This window comes from Mustela nivalis (assembly GCF_964662115.1).
Source record: "Mustela nivalis genome assembly, chromosome: 3".
NCBI lineage: Eukaryota > Metazoa > Chordata > Mammalia > Carnivora > Mustelidae > Mustela > Mustela nivalis.
Window position 1 is genome coordinate 141517365 of NC_139022.1, and position 17501 is coordinate 141534865.

General features: G+C 42.5%; 1 protein-coding gene across 2 annotated transcripts in view; it reads left to right on the forward strand.

Annotated features, from left to right (window-relative positions):
- The first annotated feature begins 8584 nt into the window (after positions 1-8584).
- The window catches only part of ARL15 (ARF like GTPase 15), a 392574-nt gene continuing 383657 nt past the window's right edge, over positions 8585-17501 (forward strand). Inside the window, exon 1 of one of the 2 annotated variants that reach the window (XM_082723229.1) lies at positions 8585-8762. In XM_082723229.1, the coding sequence (XP_082579355.1) occupies positions 8715-8762 (48 nt within the window). In that variant the 5' untranslated portion in view covers positions 8585-8714. The remainder of the gene's footprint in view (positions 8763-17501) is intronic. The other variant, XM_082723230.1, reaches the window with a different exon arrangement.

Below are 17501 nucleotides of genomic sequence, written 5' to 3' on the forward strand. Positions count from 1 at the left end.
TGGAATAGTACTTAGCAGTAAGAGAAACATTATGTATCTGTGCAATAACATTGGTATATCTCAAAAGTGATAAGATCTTAAAAGTAAAAGGAGACAGACACAAAATAAGTCCCTGTAGTGTGATTGATTCCATTTGTGGGGGAAGAATTTGTTTTAAAGGGATTATGACCAAAAGTTTTTAAATGTTTTGTCACTGTATAGGTTTGCTGTCTGTTTTTTTGTTGATATCCTTCATCAATCTAAATAAAGTTCTTTTTATTCTTAGATTGCCCCCCTCTCCCATGAGTGTTGTTATGGGGTGAGTTTCGTCTTCCCACTTGCAAAGTTTATTCAAGCCCTAACTCCCGGTACTTCTGAAAGTGTATATGGAGGTGGGTCCTTTAAAGAGGTAATTATGTGAAAATGAGGCTGTTAGGGCAGGCCCCAGGCTAATCTGACTGGAGCCTTTTTAAGGAGAAGAGATGTGAAGAGATAGCAAGGTTGAGGGGTACCCAGAGGAGAGACCACCTGAGGACAGAGAGAGAGGAAGCCATTTGCAAGCTAACAACACAGGTCTCAGAAGAAACCAACTCTGGAGTACTTTTAAGGTTGTATTTTTTTTTTTTTTAAGATTTTATTTATTTATTTGAGAGAGAGACAGAGAGAACATGAGTGAGGAGAAGGTCAGAGAGAGAAGCAGACTCCCCATGGAGCTGGGAGCCTGATGTGGGACTCCATCCCGCATCGACTCCAGGATCATGACCTGAGCCAAAGGCAGTCGTCCAACCAACTGAGCCACCCAGGTCCCTAAGGTGGTATTTTTTGTTGTTCCTTTAGGGTTCAATAAAATTTGATAGTGAATCTGTCCAGAGTGGTGCTTGTGTAGAAGGTTTTTATTTTTTTATTATTTTATTTATTTACTTGCCAGAGATCACAAGTAGAGTGAGGCAGGCAGAGAGAGGGTGAAGCCAGCTCCCCACTGAACAGAGAGCCCAATGCGGGGCTCCATCTGAGGACCCTGAGATCATAACCCAAGCTGAAGGCAGAGGCCCAACCCTCTGAGCTACCCAGGCGTTTTTAAATGGTTGTTTCTTTAATGCTAACGTGTCATTGTTCTGGACATTTGTGGTCTTTTTTTGGCCTGGAAATGCATAGTTTTGGTTTGTGGAATGTTTGCTAAAATTACTTGGTAGCTTCTCACCATGGCTGTCGTTTCTCTTTGTCTTGAAACATCTAATTGGGTATTAGACTTCTGGACTGATACTCTAATGGTCTTTGCTCAACTGCTTCTTTATCTTTTGCGGTGTTTTCCTCAGCTTTAGTCCAGCTCTATTGAATTTACTCTTTGCCTTTATCTGGTGTCCCTGAGGTCAAGTCTTCTTTAGTTTAATCTCACGGTTGAATTTTCACTTTGGTCTTCTCTCGGGTAGTCCCTTCATGGAATGAGACATATCAGCAGGCTCAGGTGTGCATTTTTTTTTTTTTAAGATTTTTATTTATTTATTTATTTGACAGACAGAGATTACAAGCAGGCAGAGAGAGAGGAGAAAGCAGGCTCCCCACAGAGCAAAGAGCCCGATGTGGGGCTCGATCCCAGGATCCTGGGATCATGACCGGAGCGGAAGGCAGAGGCTTTAACCCACTGAGCCACCCAGGCGCCCCTCAGGTGTGCATTTTAAAGATTCCCAGCTATTTCGTGTTTTCAGTCTCCCCTAGCTCTGAGGACCAGGTGTGTCTTATTCCTGAGCGGATGGGAGCTCTGCGGTCGGAATTGGCTCACTTCTTGAAGGCTTTCCCGATTCCAGGACTTAGGCTTCAGCTTTCTTCCACTATGTTCACTGTCAATCCTTTACTCATTTTGTTTTCCAAGATGGGGAAACCATCTTGAGTAAAGGATTGACGTGAACGTAGTGGCTAATGGTACCATATAGGACAGTGTAGATAGAGAACACTTCCATCTTACAGAAAACTTTATTGGACAGCACTGCTTAACACAATCCAGAGATGTCATCTATGACTACCTAGTCTATGGTATCATTCTTGTTACTGGAGGGTACATTTCTTTAATTCTGTCTGGCATTTATCACTAGTTGATACTTGTCCCTATCCCTAGAGATAGGGACCTTGTTTTCCTAGCATTCTTAACATACAGCAGGTGCTACATAGGTTAGTTAGAATAAATAACTGTCCAAAGTGCCTGTCCAAGGTGCCTACATGCTGGTCTTAGTTTAAACTACATAGACTTAGATTCTCAAGTTGGGACAAGATCATTCTTTGTGGCACTATTGCCATGCTTTTCACTGACTTTATATTGTAGCTTCATATTCTTTCAGTTTCCCAACCCCTTGCAAGCTGTTTTGAGTCAAGTGCTAATTTTTTAAAAGATTTTATTTATTTGACAGAGAGAAAGAGACAGAGAGGGAACCTAAGCAGGGGGAGTGGGAGAAGGAGAAAGCCTGCTTCTTCCTGAGCAGGGAGCCCAATGTGGGGTTTGATACCAGGACCCTAGGATCATGACCTGAGCCAAAGGCAGACACTTAATGACTGAGCCACCCAGATGCCCCAAATGTTAATTTCTTTTTGTGTGTGTGCTAACTTTGAATTACGATATTTACATGTAAGCCTTCAAAGAGACCAAGTTGTAAATAAGCAAAGTGTCCAATTTTTAGTTAAATACCTATAAGAAAGCAACGTGTAAAAATTGCTCTAGTATATGGTGATCTCATAAAAACCTGACAAGAAAGCAAAGTCTACTTCTTAAGACATGCTCAGATATGCAGGTGCCATAGTTATGTTAGTTTTCGGTACCAGAACAATTGAGCAGGTTACAGATACACAGAATGCAGCTGCAAGCTGACATGTCACTAACACACATGGTGGGTTAAGAGGCAATAATCCGCAGAGAAGATCCTGGGTGAATCTTAACTCTCAAATTATACTCCCCCCCCCCCCCCAACACACACATTTTAAACATCTTGCTCACATACTACACTTTGGGCTCAAACACCCCTCTTCTCTCAAGTAGAGAATATCTTCTACCCACCCATCAGTCAAAACTGATTTTTAATATGAATAAGCGACTGACCATATATAGTTCCTCTCAGTCTTCAAAGCACCTGTATTTTCAACATGGCCTTTCCCCTCCACTTCTTGAAATAAATCCCTGTAAAGTGCTTATTGTTCCTGACAATTAAAAGTATATGACTGATTCTGGTTTACCATCCTGATCTTTTTTTACAATCTGGTTATCAAGTAGGGCTTAGGTTCTTGGTTATTCAAAGACTTTGAAGAAACTTAATGTACTATTTCCTGTTGCATAGGATAAAGCAGTTCAGACCTTTCATCTCCAAGAAGGTTCAAAACCACCATGGATATAATACAGTTAAAATAAGTTCAGAAATTTATCCTTCTAGGTCCTAGAGTAGAAATGAGAATATAATAGAAAAAGCTTATGTTCAAGAATTTGGAGAGTAAAGGACTAATCAGACTGTGAAAAACAAATTTTTAAAAGAACTAGGTTAAATATTGAAAGAAATACCACCATATTTAAACAAACTGCTCTAGAACAATATTAATACTAAGAAAGTTTAGCTATGGACAATAAAGGAAGAGAAATGAGGAAGAGATTTGAAGAAAATCTTGTCATGAGCAAAAGAAAAGGAGAGAAAAAGTAGAGGGACAACAGGATTCAAAATTAAAGGTAGAAACCATCCAAAGGTACATCAATGGATGATGGATGAACAAAATGCAGTACGTCCATACAATGGAATATTATCTGGCCATAGGAAAGAACGTACATGCTATGACATTGATGAAACTTAAATACAATGCAGAGTGGAAGTGTTAGTCCCCAAAGACAACATATCATAGGATTCCATTCATATGAAAGTCCAGAAAATAAATCTGTAGAGACAGAAAGTGGACTAGTGGTTTCCAAACGCTGAGGGTATAGGTAAGGGATGGAGGGTGATAGCTCAAAGGTTCAGGGTTTCTTTTAGAAGTGATTAAAAATATCCTAGGGGTGGCTGGGTGGTACAGTTAGTTAGGTGTCCAACTCTTGGTTTTTGGCTCAGATCACAATCTCAGGGTCCTGAGATCCCACCTGGCATCAGTCTCCTTGCTGAGTCTGCTCCACACTCTTCCAGCTTTCCAGCAGTTTTTCTTCCTTGGCTTTTGAGCATATTACTCCAGTCTCTGCATCTGTGGTCACATTGTTTTCTCTCCTATAGTCTAACCTCTGCATTCCTCCCCCTAATAAAGGCAGTTGTGATTGTATTTAGGGCCAGATAATCCAGGATAATCTCCCCATCTCAAAATTCTCAATTTATCACACTTACAAAGTCACTTTTGCCTTCCAAGGTACCATTCACAGGTTCTACAAATTAAGATTGGATATCTTTGGAGCCATTATCTAATCTAACACCTTGATCTTATGATAGACAGGGAAAGCAAATACTTCCATGGAAATCCAAAGTGACAAGCGTAATTTACCCATGCCTAAGGAAGGAGATAAACTCCCAGTTCTAGAAAGAATTAAGATTTGGTGATGCAGCCCCAGGGTACTCTAATTGTATTCAAACAGTTTATAATTCTGTTTACTTCTCATCTGGCATTTGAGTTTTTCTTCCCCTATTCATACTTTTTAAAAAGTAACCTTGAGAATTCACATACAATTCACCCATTTAAAGTGTACAGTTTTTGTGTATTTACAGATTTTTACAACTATCACCATTTTTAGGATTTTTAAAGATTTTATTATTTATTTATTTTTTTAAAAAAGATTTTATTTATTTATTTGACAGAGAGAGATCACAAGTAGACAGAGAGGCAGGCAGAGAGAGAGAGGGAAGCAGGCTCCCCACTGAGCAGAGAGCCCGATGCGGGACTCTATCCCAGGATCCCGAGATCACGACCTGAGCCGAAGGCAGTGGCTTAACCCACTGAGCCACCCAGGCGCCCCGATTTTTAAAAAGATTTTAAAAGAGAATGAACATGAGTGGGAGCACAGCTAAAGAACTCTCCCCTTGGGATCTCTAGAAGAAACCAGTCCTGCCAACTACTTGATCTGTTCTTTTTTTTTTTTTTAAAGCCCCATAAGTCTCAGGACTTCTAGCCTACAGAAGTGTAAGAGAATAAGTTTGTATCTTACGTCACCAAGTGTGTGGTAATTTGTCATAGCGCCAATAGGAAACTAATCAGCAATGCACTACTAAGATTAAATGATCCTGGGGAGGTCTCAAGGGGGATTGACAGCTTCTTAAAAGGTGGTGCTGGGGTGGGGTTTGCTTGCCAGGTCTAGTTCTGTCTTCTATATTTACCCCTTGAAGTGGTGAGTCTTCATTTGAAATGTCTTGTCTTGTTTTCATACTTCAAAACCCAGCAAATTCTTTTGGAAGAGGGAAGTTATCTGTTTAGAACAAGTCCATGTTCCCCAACTAGGAGTATGGATTTTTAGATATCAAACGGTCCTTAATAATCTAGTGATTAGTTCAACTCTATCTTATAGTTGAGTCAACAGAAGCCTGGAAGAAACAAGTAACCCAAACAAGCTCATCTAGCTAAGTAGTGGCAAATGTTCGTGATTGCCAGGCCACTAATCCTTAAAAATTAGACATGTGGGACTTTGATATCAGCTTACTGGAGACAAAAGTTTAAGCTGACATGGAGATGTTTTAGACTTAAAAGTTTCTAGTTGCAAGAGTCCCATCTTTGAACCCATTTACTCATTCCTAGAAACTGGATGAACCATGTTTAGAGTAATGACCTTCTGTTGAGGAGCATTTTAAGGTTATCTTTTAAAGGAAGGCAGTTGCTCCTGAGCTGTTATCTTCCCCTGCATAGAAACGGATAGGCTTTTCAAAAGTCTGACTTGGCAGTAGTCAAGACCTCAATTTTCACTAAGACAATGGAACAGACTGTCTCTTTTGCTAACTCAGCCCTTTATCCTATTTGTAGTATGCTTATTCATGGAAAGAAAAAAAACAACAACAACAAACAAACAAATCCAAAAGGTTTCTGGTCTATTTGAATTATTTTTGCCAGCAAATGTGAGAGGACTGTGACTTCTGTCAATTTCAACCAATTGTGCTGTAGGTTTAGTGAAGCTCATCACTTTAGAATCCAGGTCAAAATCTCTTCTAGGGCACCGTGGCTCAGTGGGTTAAAGCCTCTGCCTTCAGCTCAGGTCATGATCAGGTCCTGGGATCGAGCCCTACATCAGGCTCTCTGCTAGGCTGGGAGCCTGCTTCCCTGCCTCTCCCTGCCTCTCTCTCCCTACTTGTGATCTCTCTGTCAAATAAATAAATAAAATCTTAAAAAAAAAAATCTCTTCTAAAACTATGTGTTCTTGGCATTCTGATAAATCAATCAAAATTGGATCTACTGGTTTAGTGCAATTGAGGCAAGCTAGCCCCTGAATAGGCAAAAGTCATTGAAATTTCTGCAGAAGTTTAATTTATACAACTTTGTGTGTAAATCTAATCAACAAAGTCAAGTTCTATACTAAGTGTATATTTGTCCTTCAGTTCCTTTAAAAAAAAAAAAAAAAAAACCCTCCCGCCACAGGAATTCTCAATATTTAGTTGCGGAAACAGGTTCGTTCAGAGAGAAGAGACCGAAAACGCCAAATCACATGGTCCACTCACCTGAAGGTCCCTGTAAGGGGCTGCATTCCCTTTCCTGCACATTGATGGTGAATTCCATTGTTTGGCAGCTGCAGGTAAACTTACAGTAAGGAAATGCATTCTGGAGGACGCAAAAAGGGAAGGTGTCAAGTTAGGTGGAAAATAAAAATCCAACCCTTCAAACATTTATACAGTCGGGGAGTCTCTTCAGAAAAATTCCAGCTGAAGTTTTACTATTAAAACGTTTTCGTAGGGAAGCACTAATAATACAGGTAAGAACGATGTTTTCCGGTCTCCAACAGCGTGGGGGGCGGGGGTGGCAGTGGCTGCAGTACTTCAATCATGCGAGCCTAAGTTGGTATGTCCGGCATTGTGTCGTTCTTCAGCCTGAATCTTTTTTTTTTTTTTTTTTTTTTAAAGATTATTTATTTATTTATTTGACAGAGAGAGAGATGACAAGCAGGCAGAGAGGCAGGCAGAGAGAGAGGAGGAAGCAGGCTCCCTGATGAGCAGAGAGCCCGATGTGGAGCTTGATGCCAGGACCCTGGGATCATGACCTGAGCCAAAGACAGCGGCTTAACCCACTGAGCCACCCAGGCGCCCCCTTCAGCCTGAATCTTAAACAAAAACCAACACCTAAGTGTTCTTGTGTTCTTACTTAGCTTTTTTTTTTTTTTTTAATATTTTATTTATTTATTTGACAGAGAGAGATCACAAGTAGGCAGAGAGGCAGGCAGAGAGAAAGAGAGAGAGGAGGAAGCAGGCTCCCTGCTGAGCAGAGAGCCTGATGCGGGACTCGATCCCAAGACCCTCAGATCACGACCTGAGCTGAAGGCAGCGGCTTAACCCACTGAGCCACCCAGGCGCCCCCTTACTTAGCTTCTTGACTGATTGAGACCCTCCCCCAGTTATTTACCAGGAAATGCACAAACCTCAAATGCACCTGCTTATACTCTTACCTCTTAACCAGGATAGCGGGTCACGATAGTACATGACATTGCCAGACAGCTGCTTGTTCTATCGCTCATTTTCTTTAAAGATTTTTTTTTTTTTTGGACAGAGATCACAAGTAGGCAGAGAGGCAGGCAGAGAGAGAGAGGGGGGGAAGCAGGTTCCCTGCTGAACAGAGAGCCCGATGTGGGGCTCGATCCCAGAACCTTGGGATCATGACCCGAGCCCAAGGCAGAGGCTTTAACCCACTGAGCCACCCAGACGCCCCAATCGCTCATTTTCTTTAGCGATGATGGACTTGTGCTCAGTGCAATTGGACGCCAAGCCTGTGAAGACCTGACCGCTACTTTTCCGGTGTTTGAGGTCTACCTTGTCCCTCGACTTTCTTTTTTTCTCTCCTTTCACGTGGTATACAGTGAAATCTGAGGGTAACCTGGTGTTCTAAGGGAGCCCCGTGGGTTACCCCTGGCTGTGTCCTAAGCTTCTGTGTACCCTGAGGGACCTCAGGCTGGAGCTGTCCGCTTCGAAGATTCACATCCTCAAGGTGGGAGGTTGGGGTTACCGCGTCACAGGCCCGCCTGTGGAGAGTACATTCCTTAGGCGCCCCCTCAGTGCTGCGTCGAGGCCGCGGAGCCCGCAGGAAATCACTCGGGAGAGCGGCGTTAGGTGTCGGTGGCCACCACGCCTCCCGCTTCAGGGCTCGCTTCCTACTGAGGGCGGGAGGGGACACTACGGCTCTCCGGCACTGGAGCACAGTTCTGCTCCGCTCTGCCCGAAGAGGCGGCTACGGGAGCACGCAGAACTCGGGCAGTTGCAGCACCGGCAGATTGTTCGCTCTTCCCCGCTCGCTCTTCCGCCTGCGCTGCCCCAGCCCCCGCCCTCCGCTCGGCTCACAGGAACCAGTGCCCTTACCGCTCCCGCGCTTCTCGCCTGCCACCCGCAGTGGCCTGCCTTTTATAGGCACCGCAGCCAATGAGCGCTCTCCTTTCCTTCTGCCCGCCCGCCCGGCCAATCGCCGCGCCCCTTGTGTAATCTTCGGCTGTTCGGCTGCTCTCGGCTATTTTCGTTGTTGCTGGCTTTTTCAGGGGCTGCTCGCTCGCAGCCAGAGAAGCTGCTTTTTTTTCCGGGTTCGGAGCCGTTCCGGATGCTTTAGGCTGCCGGATGTCTGATCTCCGGATAACTGAGGCGTTTCTGTACATGGATTATCTGGTAGGTGAGGGACAGGGGTGGAGTGTCGTCTCTCGGAACCCGACGTGCCCAATGTCCCTCCGCCTGGAGGAACAGCCTTTTTGCTAGCTTTCTTTGGGATGGGATGCCTTTGGGGTTCTTTCTCCTGCAGCCTGCTCTGGAGCTGTGCTGGGACTCCGAGGGGCGGCCGGCGGGGCGGAGGGGGTGGTGGAGCTGACAGGTAAAGGTGCGGCCCCGGTCACCGCCCTGCGGGGAGAGGGGCGTGCTGGGGGTGCCGGAGAGATGGGGCCGCGGCGGCGGGGCGTCCTCTGCCCGCAATCAGGTTCTTTGCTTCCCTCTGCGCTCCCCGAAAAGGACTTTCTTTCCGGGGAGGCAGGAGTTTTGTGCTGTCTCTTTAGCAGAACTCCAGGTACTATTAAAGAGCCATAACCAGAATGGCTTACTAAGTGCCCGGCAGCCCCGGTCATTTGGTTGTTATTAGATCTCTAAAGCTATGACCTAGGTCGTGGCGAGGGTTTAAAAGCACATTACCGTAAAGTAGACGGGACTAAACTACATCGCAGCCTGGTCGGGACTGGGTAGGGCAGGCATTGTCCCACTGTACCTCTTGGGGGTGCATGTGGCTTTTACCCTGGATCGCAGCTGCTTTTTAGGCCGGGCTTGTGCTGAGAAGTTTAGGTGGGAAGTGTCAGCACAATGCTGGGGCTGAGCAGTATTTTAATAATGCACTCGTGTTTTTGTGGAATTATGCAAGCATCTTGTATTGTTCCAGAAATTCTCTTTCCCCGGAGCTGCATGTGTGTGTTCAAGGGGAACCTCACTGACATTGGCTGTGTTCGATCCTATACAATTACCAGGTTTACCTTGTTAGCTCAGACCGCAGTTACGTAGAGTTGCAGTAGCTGGCTAAAAACATTGACCCTTCTGTGATCTTGTTGGACACATGCAGTGGATTTTACTATGGATTGCCCTGGCAGAGATTTGCCGTTGCCTTCTAGGAATTAAACTTAATGCTCTTCTAAGAAAGACTGTGTGAAGCTTTCATGATCAAGAAATGCTGGATAAGGACGGGTTTTGTACTGTTTTCTTGTCTTTGGACTTAACTCTAGTTTATGTGAAGTAAATGTTTCCCCTAAAGCTTAATGGCTTGTTTTTGTCTTCTGGGGAAGGGTGGTGATTGAAGTTAAAACGCACGACCTTGTGAATGGAACAGAGAGAAAAAAATTGAGTTCAAATTCTGTTTTGTTCATTTGTTGATGTCAGTTATCTTTGTGATAAAGGGACATTATCCACCTACACCTGGAGCCAGTTATAGAGGTTATCTGATTATCCGTGTCCTTTAAAATTCAGAGTGCCCTGTAGGTTAAAAGTTGCCAAGTGTTTTAGATTTTCTAAATCAAGTAACTGATTATTTTGTAGCTTGCCAGGTAAAATACAATACTATGGTTTTGTTTTGTAGTCCACTCAAAGCCAAAGTTTGTTGAGAATAATTCCAAATAGGAAAGGGTGACATTACCTGTACTACTCAAAGCTAATTTTATATACTTAAGTAATTCCTATAAAGGAAGTCTGGTGGTTCTGATCATTGTATTTCTTTAGTGGATGAGTTTTAAGTTTACAAATAGCATCACAAAACCAAGGTGTCAAAACCACCAAACCGCTTGGGGTTCGGGGATTGAAAATTGGTGATTACTCAGGTTAATTTCTAGGTGGATTATCTAAAGGTGGTGAATGATTTGTTAGTGGGGCTTCAGGGTACCTAAAAAGCAGATTAATTTGTTTGGCAGTTTATTAACAGGCTTGTGTTAAAATCAGTGGGCCCCAAATTTGACACAGCCTTTTGGTTTCACCTGCCATGCCCCCACACACCCTATTGCACTGGTACTTAAAAAATATAATTTTGTGACTTCAAGCTTAAAAAATCACAACTGCAGTGAAGCTGTTAAATAAAAACTTAAAGGAAATAAGTCATTTTGTATGAGTGTGCCAAGCATCCCCTGTGAAAACATTTAAGACAGTCCTTAAACATGAAGTCCAATTTTTCAGTCCAGTTTCAGTTAAAAGATACAACTCTTCAGAGTCATGCTTTTGTATTTACTTCTTACCAACACAGAAAATGACGTGCCACACATTCCACTCTTCTTGTCTTTCAAATTGATTCATTTGCTTATATGTAATCTTTATATGGTGTCTATTAAAAAACAATTTCTAGAAAAAAATCAATTCTGTTGACTGCATCTGGCATTTTATTTTTAAAATCAGTTCTCAAGTTCTTTGACTTCCAGAAAAAAATGCTCCTTTCTTGACAAGATTGGCTCTTCAGGTTTTGCTGGGCTTGTGGAGTAGAGCTCCCTGTCCACTTGACAAGAATACTGGTGTATGCTAGCTTTTCTTTTTTAATCGGTGCTTGACTTTTCTTGTTGCTGCTATTGGAAGCTGGAAGAGGGAGCTCTGTGTATGTATTGTCCATTGTTCTTTGGATGGAATGTCATCACTTAACCTTTTTTACTTCGAGATTAGAAAGGAAGAGAAATGGGAGAAAGGTAGGTGCTATTTTAATAGCTTATAATAATAGTACTGTGGGTATTGAAGCAAGTGATGTAGCTGTCTGATCTTTGAGGTTGTTGATTTTCTTAAAAATAAATATTCTCAATTAGAGGTGACCAGTAAGGTAAGGGACAGGGATCATGCTGTAATATTCAAGATGGAGTTTTTTAATTCAGTTCAGGGATATAGTGGTAATTTGCTAATTCTAAATAAATATCACCCAGTGCCAGTATTTGTTGAATTGAATCACTGAGATGGAGGGACAGCCCTACTTTTCTCACCAGCTTCTAAACTGAGACAAGATAAAATCTGTTTGGATTAGGTGTTTTGTTCTGGGGAATGCAGAATGTATCCTTTACACTTCAAGATTATCAAGATACTTTGTTTGGCCTGGGTGACAAATTAAATATAAAAACCTCATATTTTTGGTTAAGGAAATTGGCTTAGAAGGCCACACACCTTTTCTCCACCTTCACCTTGGACTTGAAAGGCCATGGTCATACCTGTCGGGTCTGTGGATAAAAATTTGGTATTGTTCCAACAGGCAGTACTGGCATCTTACTCTCCCTTGACAGGTAGAACCAGCCAGGGAGTAAGGTAGGAGAAAATCTAGTTGTAACGAAAGAGAAACATATCTACCAGGTTTTCCAGTGGGTTGGACAAGATCAACTTCTAGATTCAGTTTCATATTTTCTTTCTGTCCTAGCTCTTGTTGACTGGTTAGAATTTTACCTTTCCCCCCCTTCTGCCATCAAAATAGTAAAATGCATTCTGCTTATGATAATTAAATGAGATCATGGAGGGAAAGAAAGGGATTTATAAGCAGCACCTTTCTCCCCCCACCCCCCCATATAGAATGTTATTGTATTGTGATTACATCGCTTATTTTTAAGACCTTAATGATTTCTTACTGGTAAATGCTGTTTTTTTTTTTTAATTTTTAAATTTATTTATAAACATATAATGTATTTTTATCCCCAGGGTACAGGTCTGTGAATCACCAGGTTTACGCATTTCACAGCATTCACCATATAGCACATACCCTCCCCAATGTCCATATTGGGCTAACTTTTAAACTAGTGCTAGTATATGGAAAGATTTGGAGTAGTAATCAGCAAGTAAGATGTCATAAGACCCTTGTTATTTTAATATTATTTCATCCATTCAGCAAATATTCATGGAACTCCCTGCTTTGTACATGGCCCTGAAAGTCCTGGGAGAATGAGCTCCCAGCTGAGGTCCCCTTGGCGGTAAGACGGACAGGCCTGTGGCTCTAGGAGAGTCCATGGCAGGACAGGATGTCAAAGGTGCATCAGAGAGAAGGTAGCTTCTGATGTGCTCCCTGGCTTTCTGGTAGGTTTCTTGTTTTACATGTTTTTGTTTTATTGTGAACTAAAATGCAGGGTTAGAGTTGAAAATGTGGCAACTGAAAATGGTTGATGAGTCTTGGATGCTAATTGTCAACTTAGGATCATTGCATTTGTATACTGTGTTTAGAATTTAAGGCCAGCGTTTTAGATTTCCCATATAGATTGGTGAACCTGGCCTAGTTTCTTGGTCCAAGGCTGTACCTGCCATTATAAAGACTAGGGTGTCAGGGGAGAAGATTGGGTGAGAAAGTCAGCACAAGTACATCACCATCTACAGAATAAAAACCAACTGATCAAGAACAGAAACTCATGATCTGCTTGGAACAACAGAGCCTATAAGTACTAGTAAGTTGTAAATGTGCCTATTTGAAAAGAGGAGTAAAGGCACATTTGGATTTTATTTGGTGCTTGGTTAAATTTGAAGTGTGTGTTTAACCCTGAACGAACATTATAAATTGTATGTTCTGACTCTGGTCAAATTGACTATAATATAAAGGCCAAACAAGTTTTATTCTTAACTGTATGTAAATATTCTTTGAATCATAAGATTAATGCAAGGATAGATCTACCATCTGGACTTGGAATGGCAAAACAAATTGAAGAACATCTGTACCATTAAGCAGGACCTTCGACTTGGAGGCATTTGCTCTGTTTCTCCAGCTTCTGTTGCTGCAGTCTTAGAAGTCTGGAAGTGGGAGTCCTAAGGAAAGTCCCACAGGAGGAATGATTCACGGTCCCTGGGAGCCTAAGCCATGTGCTTGTTGGCATGCTTGGGGTGGAGGGAGTTCACTTATAGAGCGCTTACTGTGTGCCAGATAACTTGTAAATGAATGCTTTCCCACATAATGGCATTAAAACAGGGCTCAGAAAGGTGGTGTCCTTTCCCCAAGTTCACACAGCTAAGGAATAGAGCTGGGTTTGTAGACTTCCTTCAGCCTGGTGTTGAAGCTATTGGGAGACCGTTGAAATTTTTACAGTGTATTTCATGTAATTACTGTGCGGCTGCTTAAGTAAAGGGTAAAAGGAAAAAAAACAAACCAAACCAGGGGTCTTGAGGAGGCTAACCAGGGTTCCCTTGTTCTCAAGAACTTGGCTTTGCTAAGTGACTGTTAAGGAGAAGGCTGAATATGAACAACTGCGTTGTGTCCTGAGCTGCTTGTCTCACAATATACTGACTCTGGTCACTGAGGTGACTGACTGTCACCATCTAATGATTCATCAAGTGACCACAAATGGATTTCTCAGCCACTCTGTTAGCCCTCTTCTGTCACTGCAGGGGCACCCTCTTGCCTGTCACAAGTTACAGTTCTTTTCTGAAGAGGTCACTGAGACTGAGGACCTAGTTGTCCGACCTAGTTGTCCGTTTGTCTGAGGCCTGCTGTGCTCCCGCCACGTGCTGCCTGGGAAGTGAGGCTGTCCCAGCAGACACGAGGCCCCTAGCAGTGTTGCTTATGGATTTCAGTTGGGCACACTCCCCTGATACTCACTATAAATAATTCGTTTTTGAGGTAGACTGGGAAGAAGGAAAGACTTTTGGGGAAGTTCTGGTAAGTGCATGGCAGAGAACAAGGAAACAGCAGTTTCCTCTTGATAACTTCTCACAAATGGAATTATTTATTTTCAGGTCTACAGCCCCCTTTAGTTATGCTGTAGTTCCCCACCCCCACCCCGTACCCCCGCCCCCGCATCTATCTGCCCTAATGCTTCCAGTGTTTGGGTGAGTCTAGAAAGCTGAGCTCTTGTTGACCTTCATTTCCAGTGTCTACAGAGTGAGTGAGTGAGCACATTTATTTCCAGCAGGGCTGCCTTCTGGGGCACGTGGCTGTGGGAGACCAGGCTTCGAAGGACCCTACATTTGGTTTAATGCTCTGGGCTCGACCAGCCTCTGAATCTTTGATGCTTTGCAAAACATTTTCATTTTGCCCTGGGCCTCACAAATTATGTAGCCAGTTCTGACTTCTAGTGCTGACATCAAGACGTGGGGATAGCCCTTGAATGGCCCCAGGGTGGTGGCTGTCCTTGGAGTCTGTTTCCTTCATCAGATCAGGGCAGGGTCCCTGACCACCTTGATCATCACCACCAGGATCAGAGGGGACTGTGTAACAAGTACGGTGCAAAGTGTCTTACTCCTGTCACCTAACTTCGTCCTCCCATCGGTCCTGTTAACCAGAGACTACCGACTTACAATACGCGGCCTTAGAAAAGAGGGAACTTGAGGTTCAGTGAGATTGGAGTGTGGGGGCTAGAGGGTGAGCCCAGCTTGGTGAATTCCAAGCCCATTCCCGGAAAAGTGTGGTCCTGGCTACGTGGTGATAGCTGAGAGGACATGAGAGGGGCAGCCTGAATCACAGACCCAATACTGGGAACTGACAGGTCTCTTGTCCTGTGGCTTTTTGGGAGAAACCCTGGCAGGAGTGTAGAGACACCCCAGTTCCTGCTGGGGGCAGTGGCGTGGCTTTGTGCCTTCAGGTAAGCAGCTGACTCAGGAATTCTGCTTTCATTTGTATAACTACCTTTCTCCACTCTTTTTTGCATAAACATTGGTGCTCTGCTTTTTGGCTCACAGCCAAACACACCTACATGGTTTTGGGAGGACCCATTTGGAAAGTCGGATTTGCCGGCCAGTCTCATTTATCAGGTTTCTTTGTACCTAGATTTGCTGGGCACTGGTCTGACCTCTGGACTGCTGCTCAGGGTTGAGGAATTATCTCACGGAATTGTGTCCCTGTCTCCTTGAGAGGGATTCTTGGGTGTTTTTTGAGCGGGTAGCTGCTTCCCTGGCCTTACTCTTGGAGAAGTGGATGACCACCTGGAGTCCTCCCAGGGCCACTGATTGAGGCACCAAAGGACTGTACTGGTTCCTAATCATGGAGTCAGGAGCCTACAACAAAATATAGCTCTTTCAAAGTTTTATTTTTAATATTCAGAAAAGTACAGAAAATAATAAAACCTACTTCTATGTACCTGCCTACCTCTCTGATGAACAGTTGTTAACATCTTACCATTTTAGCTCAAAACTGCTTTAAAAAAAAAAAACAAAAAAACCTTTAAGGCTAGAGCTAAAGCCTGCTGCTCCCCCTTTTCTGTACTGAAGTTAGTGGGTATCATTCTCATGCATTGTTTTTGCATTTTTACATTTGCATGTATGTATAAAGAATATACTAACAATAGATTAAATATAATTTTACAGAAATTGTAACCTGCCACCCTTCTTGAAAATTTTTTGTTTTGAGATCAATAAATGTTACTCATATATATCCATAGATACTTGTTTTTTGTTTTTGGTTTGGATAATACCATTTACGCTTTTGTATGTAGATCTTATTTGCATTTTGTGAGCAGCTCAGAAGAGCATAGGTGTTGGTTTTGAGGCATGCTTTGTAGATGTTTACTTGTTAGTACTACACAGTGAGTCCTATAAATGAAATTTCATTTGCATTTCAGTATTATGCTTCCTGTCTTACAGTTGATAACAATCATTTTGTAATCCTATTAACATCTCTGCATGTGTACACCTGTTCTTGCCAGTGAAAGGCCAGATTATTTTGGTAACATATTATTAAAGTAAAAGAAAATTTGGAAAGCACAGTGGGGGGAAATTGTAATTCAGTAACCAGAAAGAACCAGTTAACATTTTCATAACCTGCTTTTTTTCTTGTATGAATACTTAAAATTTAAGTTTCTCTTCATTAGTTTCCTGCATTATATACTGACAAACCATAATTTTTTTTTTTTAACTAATCACCTTTCCATTGAATATTTTCTATTCCAGTTTTGGCTGTTATAAATAACACTGAAATGAATATTCTGCATAAATTCTGGGTATTATATGCTAGTATATTATAAGGAGTGGTAATTCTTTTTTTTTTTTTTAAAGATTTTATTTATTTATTTGATAGAGACACCGTGAGAGAGGGAACACAAGCAGGGGGAGTGGGAGAGGGAGAAGTAGGCTCCCCATGGAGTAGAGAGCAGGATGCAGGGTTTGATCCCAGGACTCTGGGATCATGACCTGAGCCGAAGGCAGACACTTAAGAGACTCAGCCACCCAGCCGCCCCAAGAGTGGTACTTAAATGAGTCTTGTGCCAAAAAGCAATTCCAGTGCCAAGTAACTTTAAAAATTGGATCAAAGTAAAACAAGTTTCTATATTGTACAGCCTTTAATATGCAGATTACATGGTGAATCTCTAAAAGAGGGATTATTGCATACAGTGTTTCTAATCATTTGGGGTGTTTCTGCTTATGATCAAATTCTAGAAGTAGAGTTGTAGGGTCCAAAGGTACCTGCATTTTAAAGCTTTTGATATTAAATAAATTAATATTAGTAATGCACTTAAACAGTGCTCCATAGAATCAACCAGTGTTTAAGTCAAAGTCACATAATAAAGTTTGTGCTGCTGCTGATTAACCCTTGAGAATTTGTTCTCTGATTCTGCAGGAAGTGTTCTGATTCTGCTGTTCCTTTAGCTCTTTTGCCAACCCTGAGTGGTGTTGGAGTATTTATTCCTGTCTTGCTGTTGAGGAAACCGAGGGTTAGGCAGAGTGGAGTCCTCACAGCTGCCTTGGTTGTCATAAGGGTTGGTGACATGTCCATGATCTTAATCTGTACCTACTATTGCAGCAGAGAAGAAAAGAACTTTGACATTCTGTATTTGATTCCTGGGTATTCCACCTATTACCTGTGTGATCTAAGGTATTGTCCAAATATCTGTCCATAGCAAAATGGAAAAATCAGGAAAGTCTTGCAAAGTAATCATACATTTAGAGACTTAAAATATTGCAACTTTTTGTAGATGTTAGATTATATGGTCTACTCTGAAATGATAGTGAATGATAGTGTCT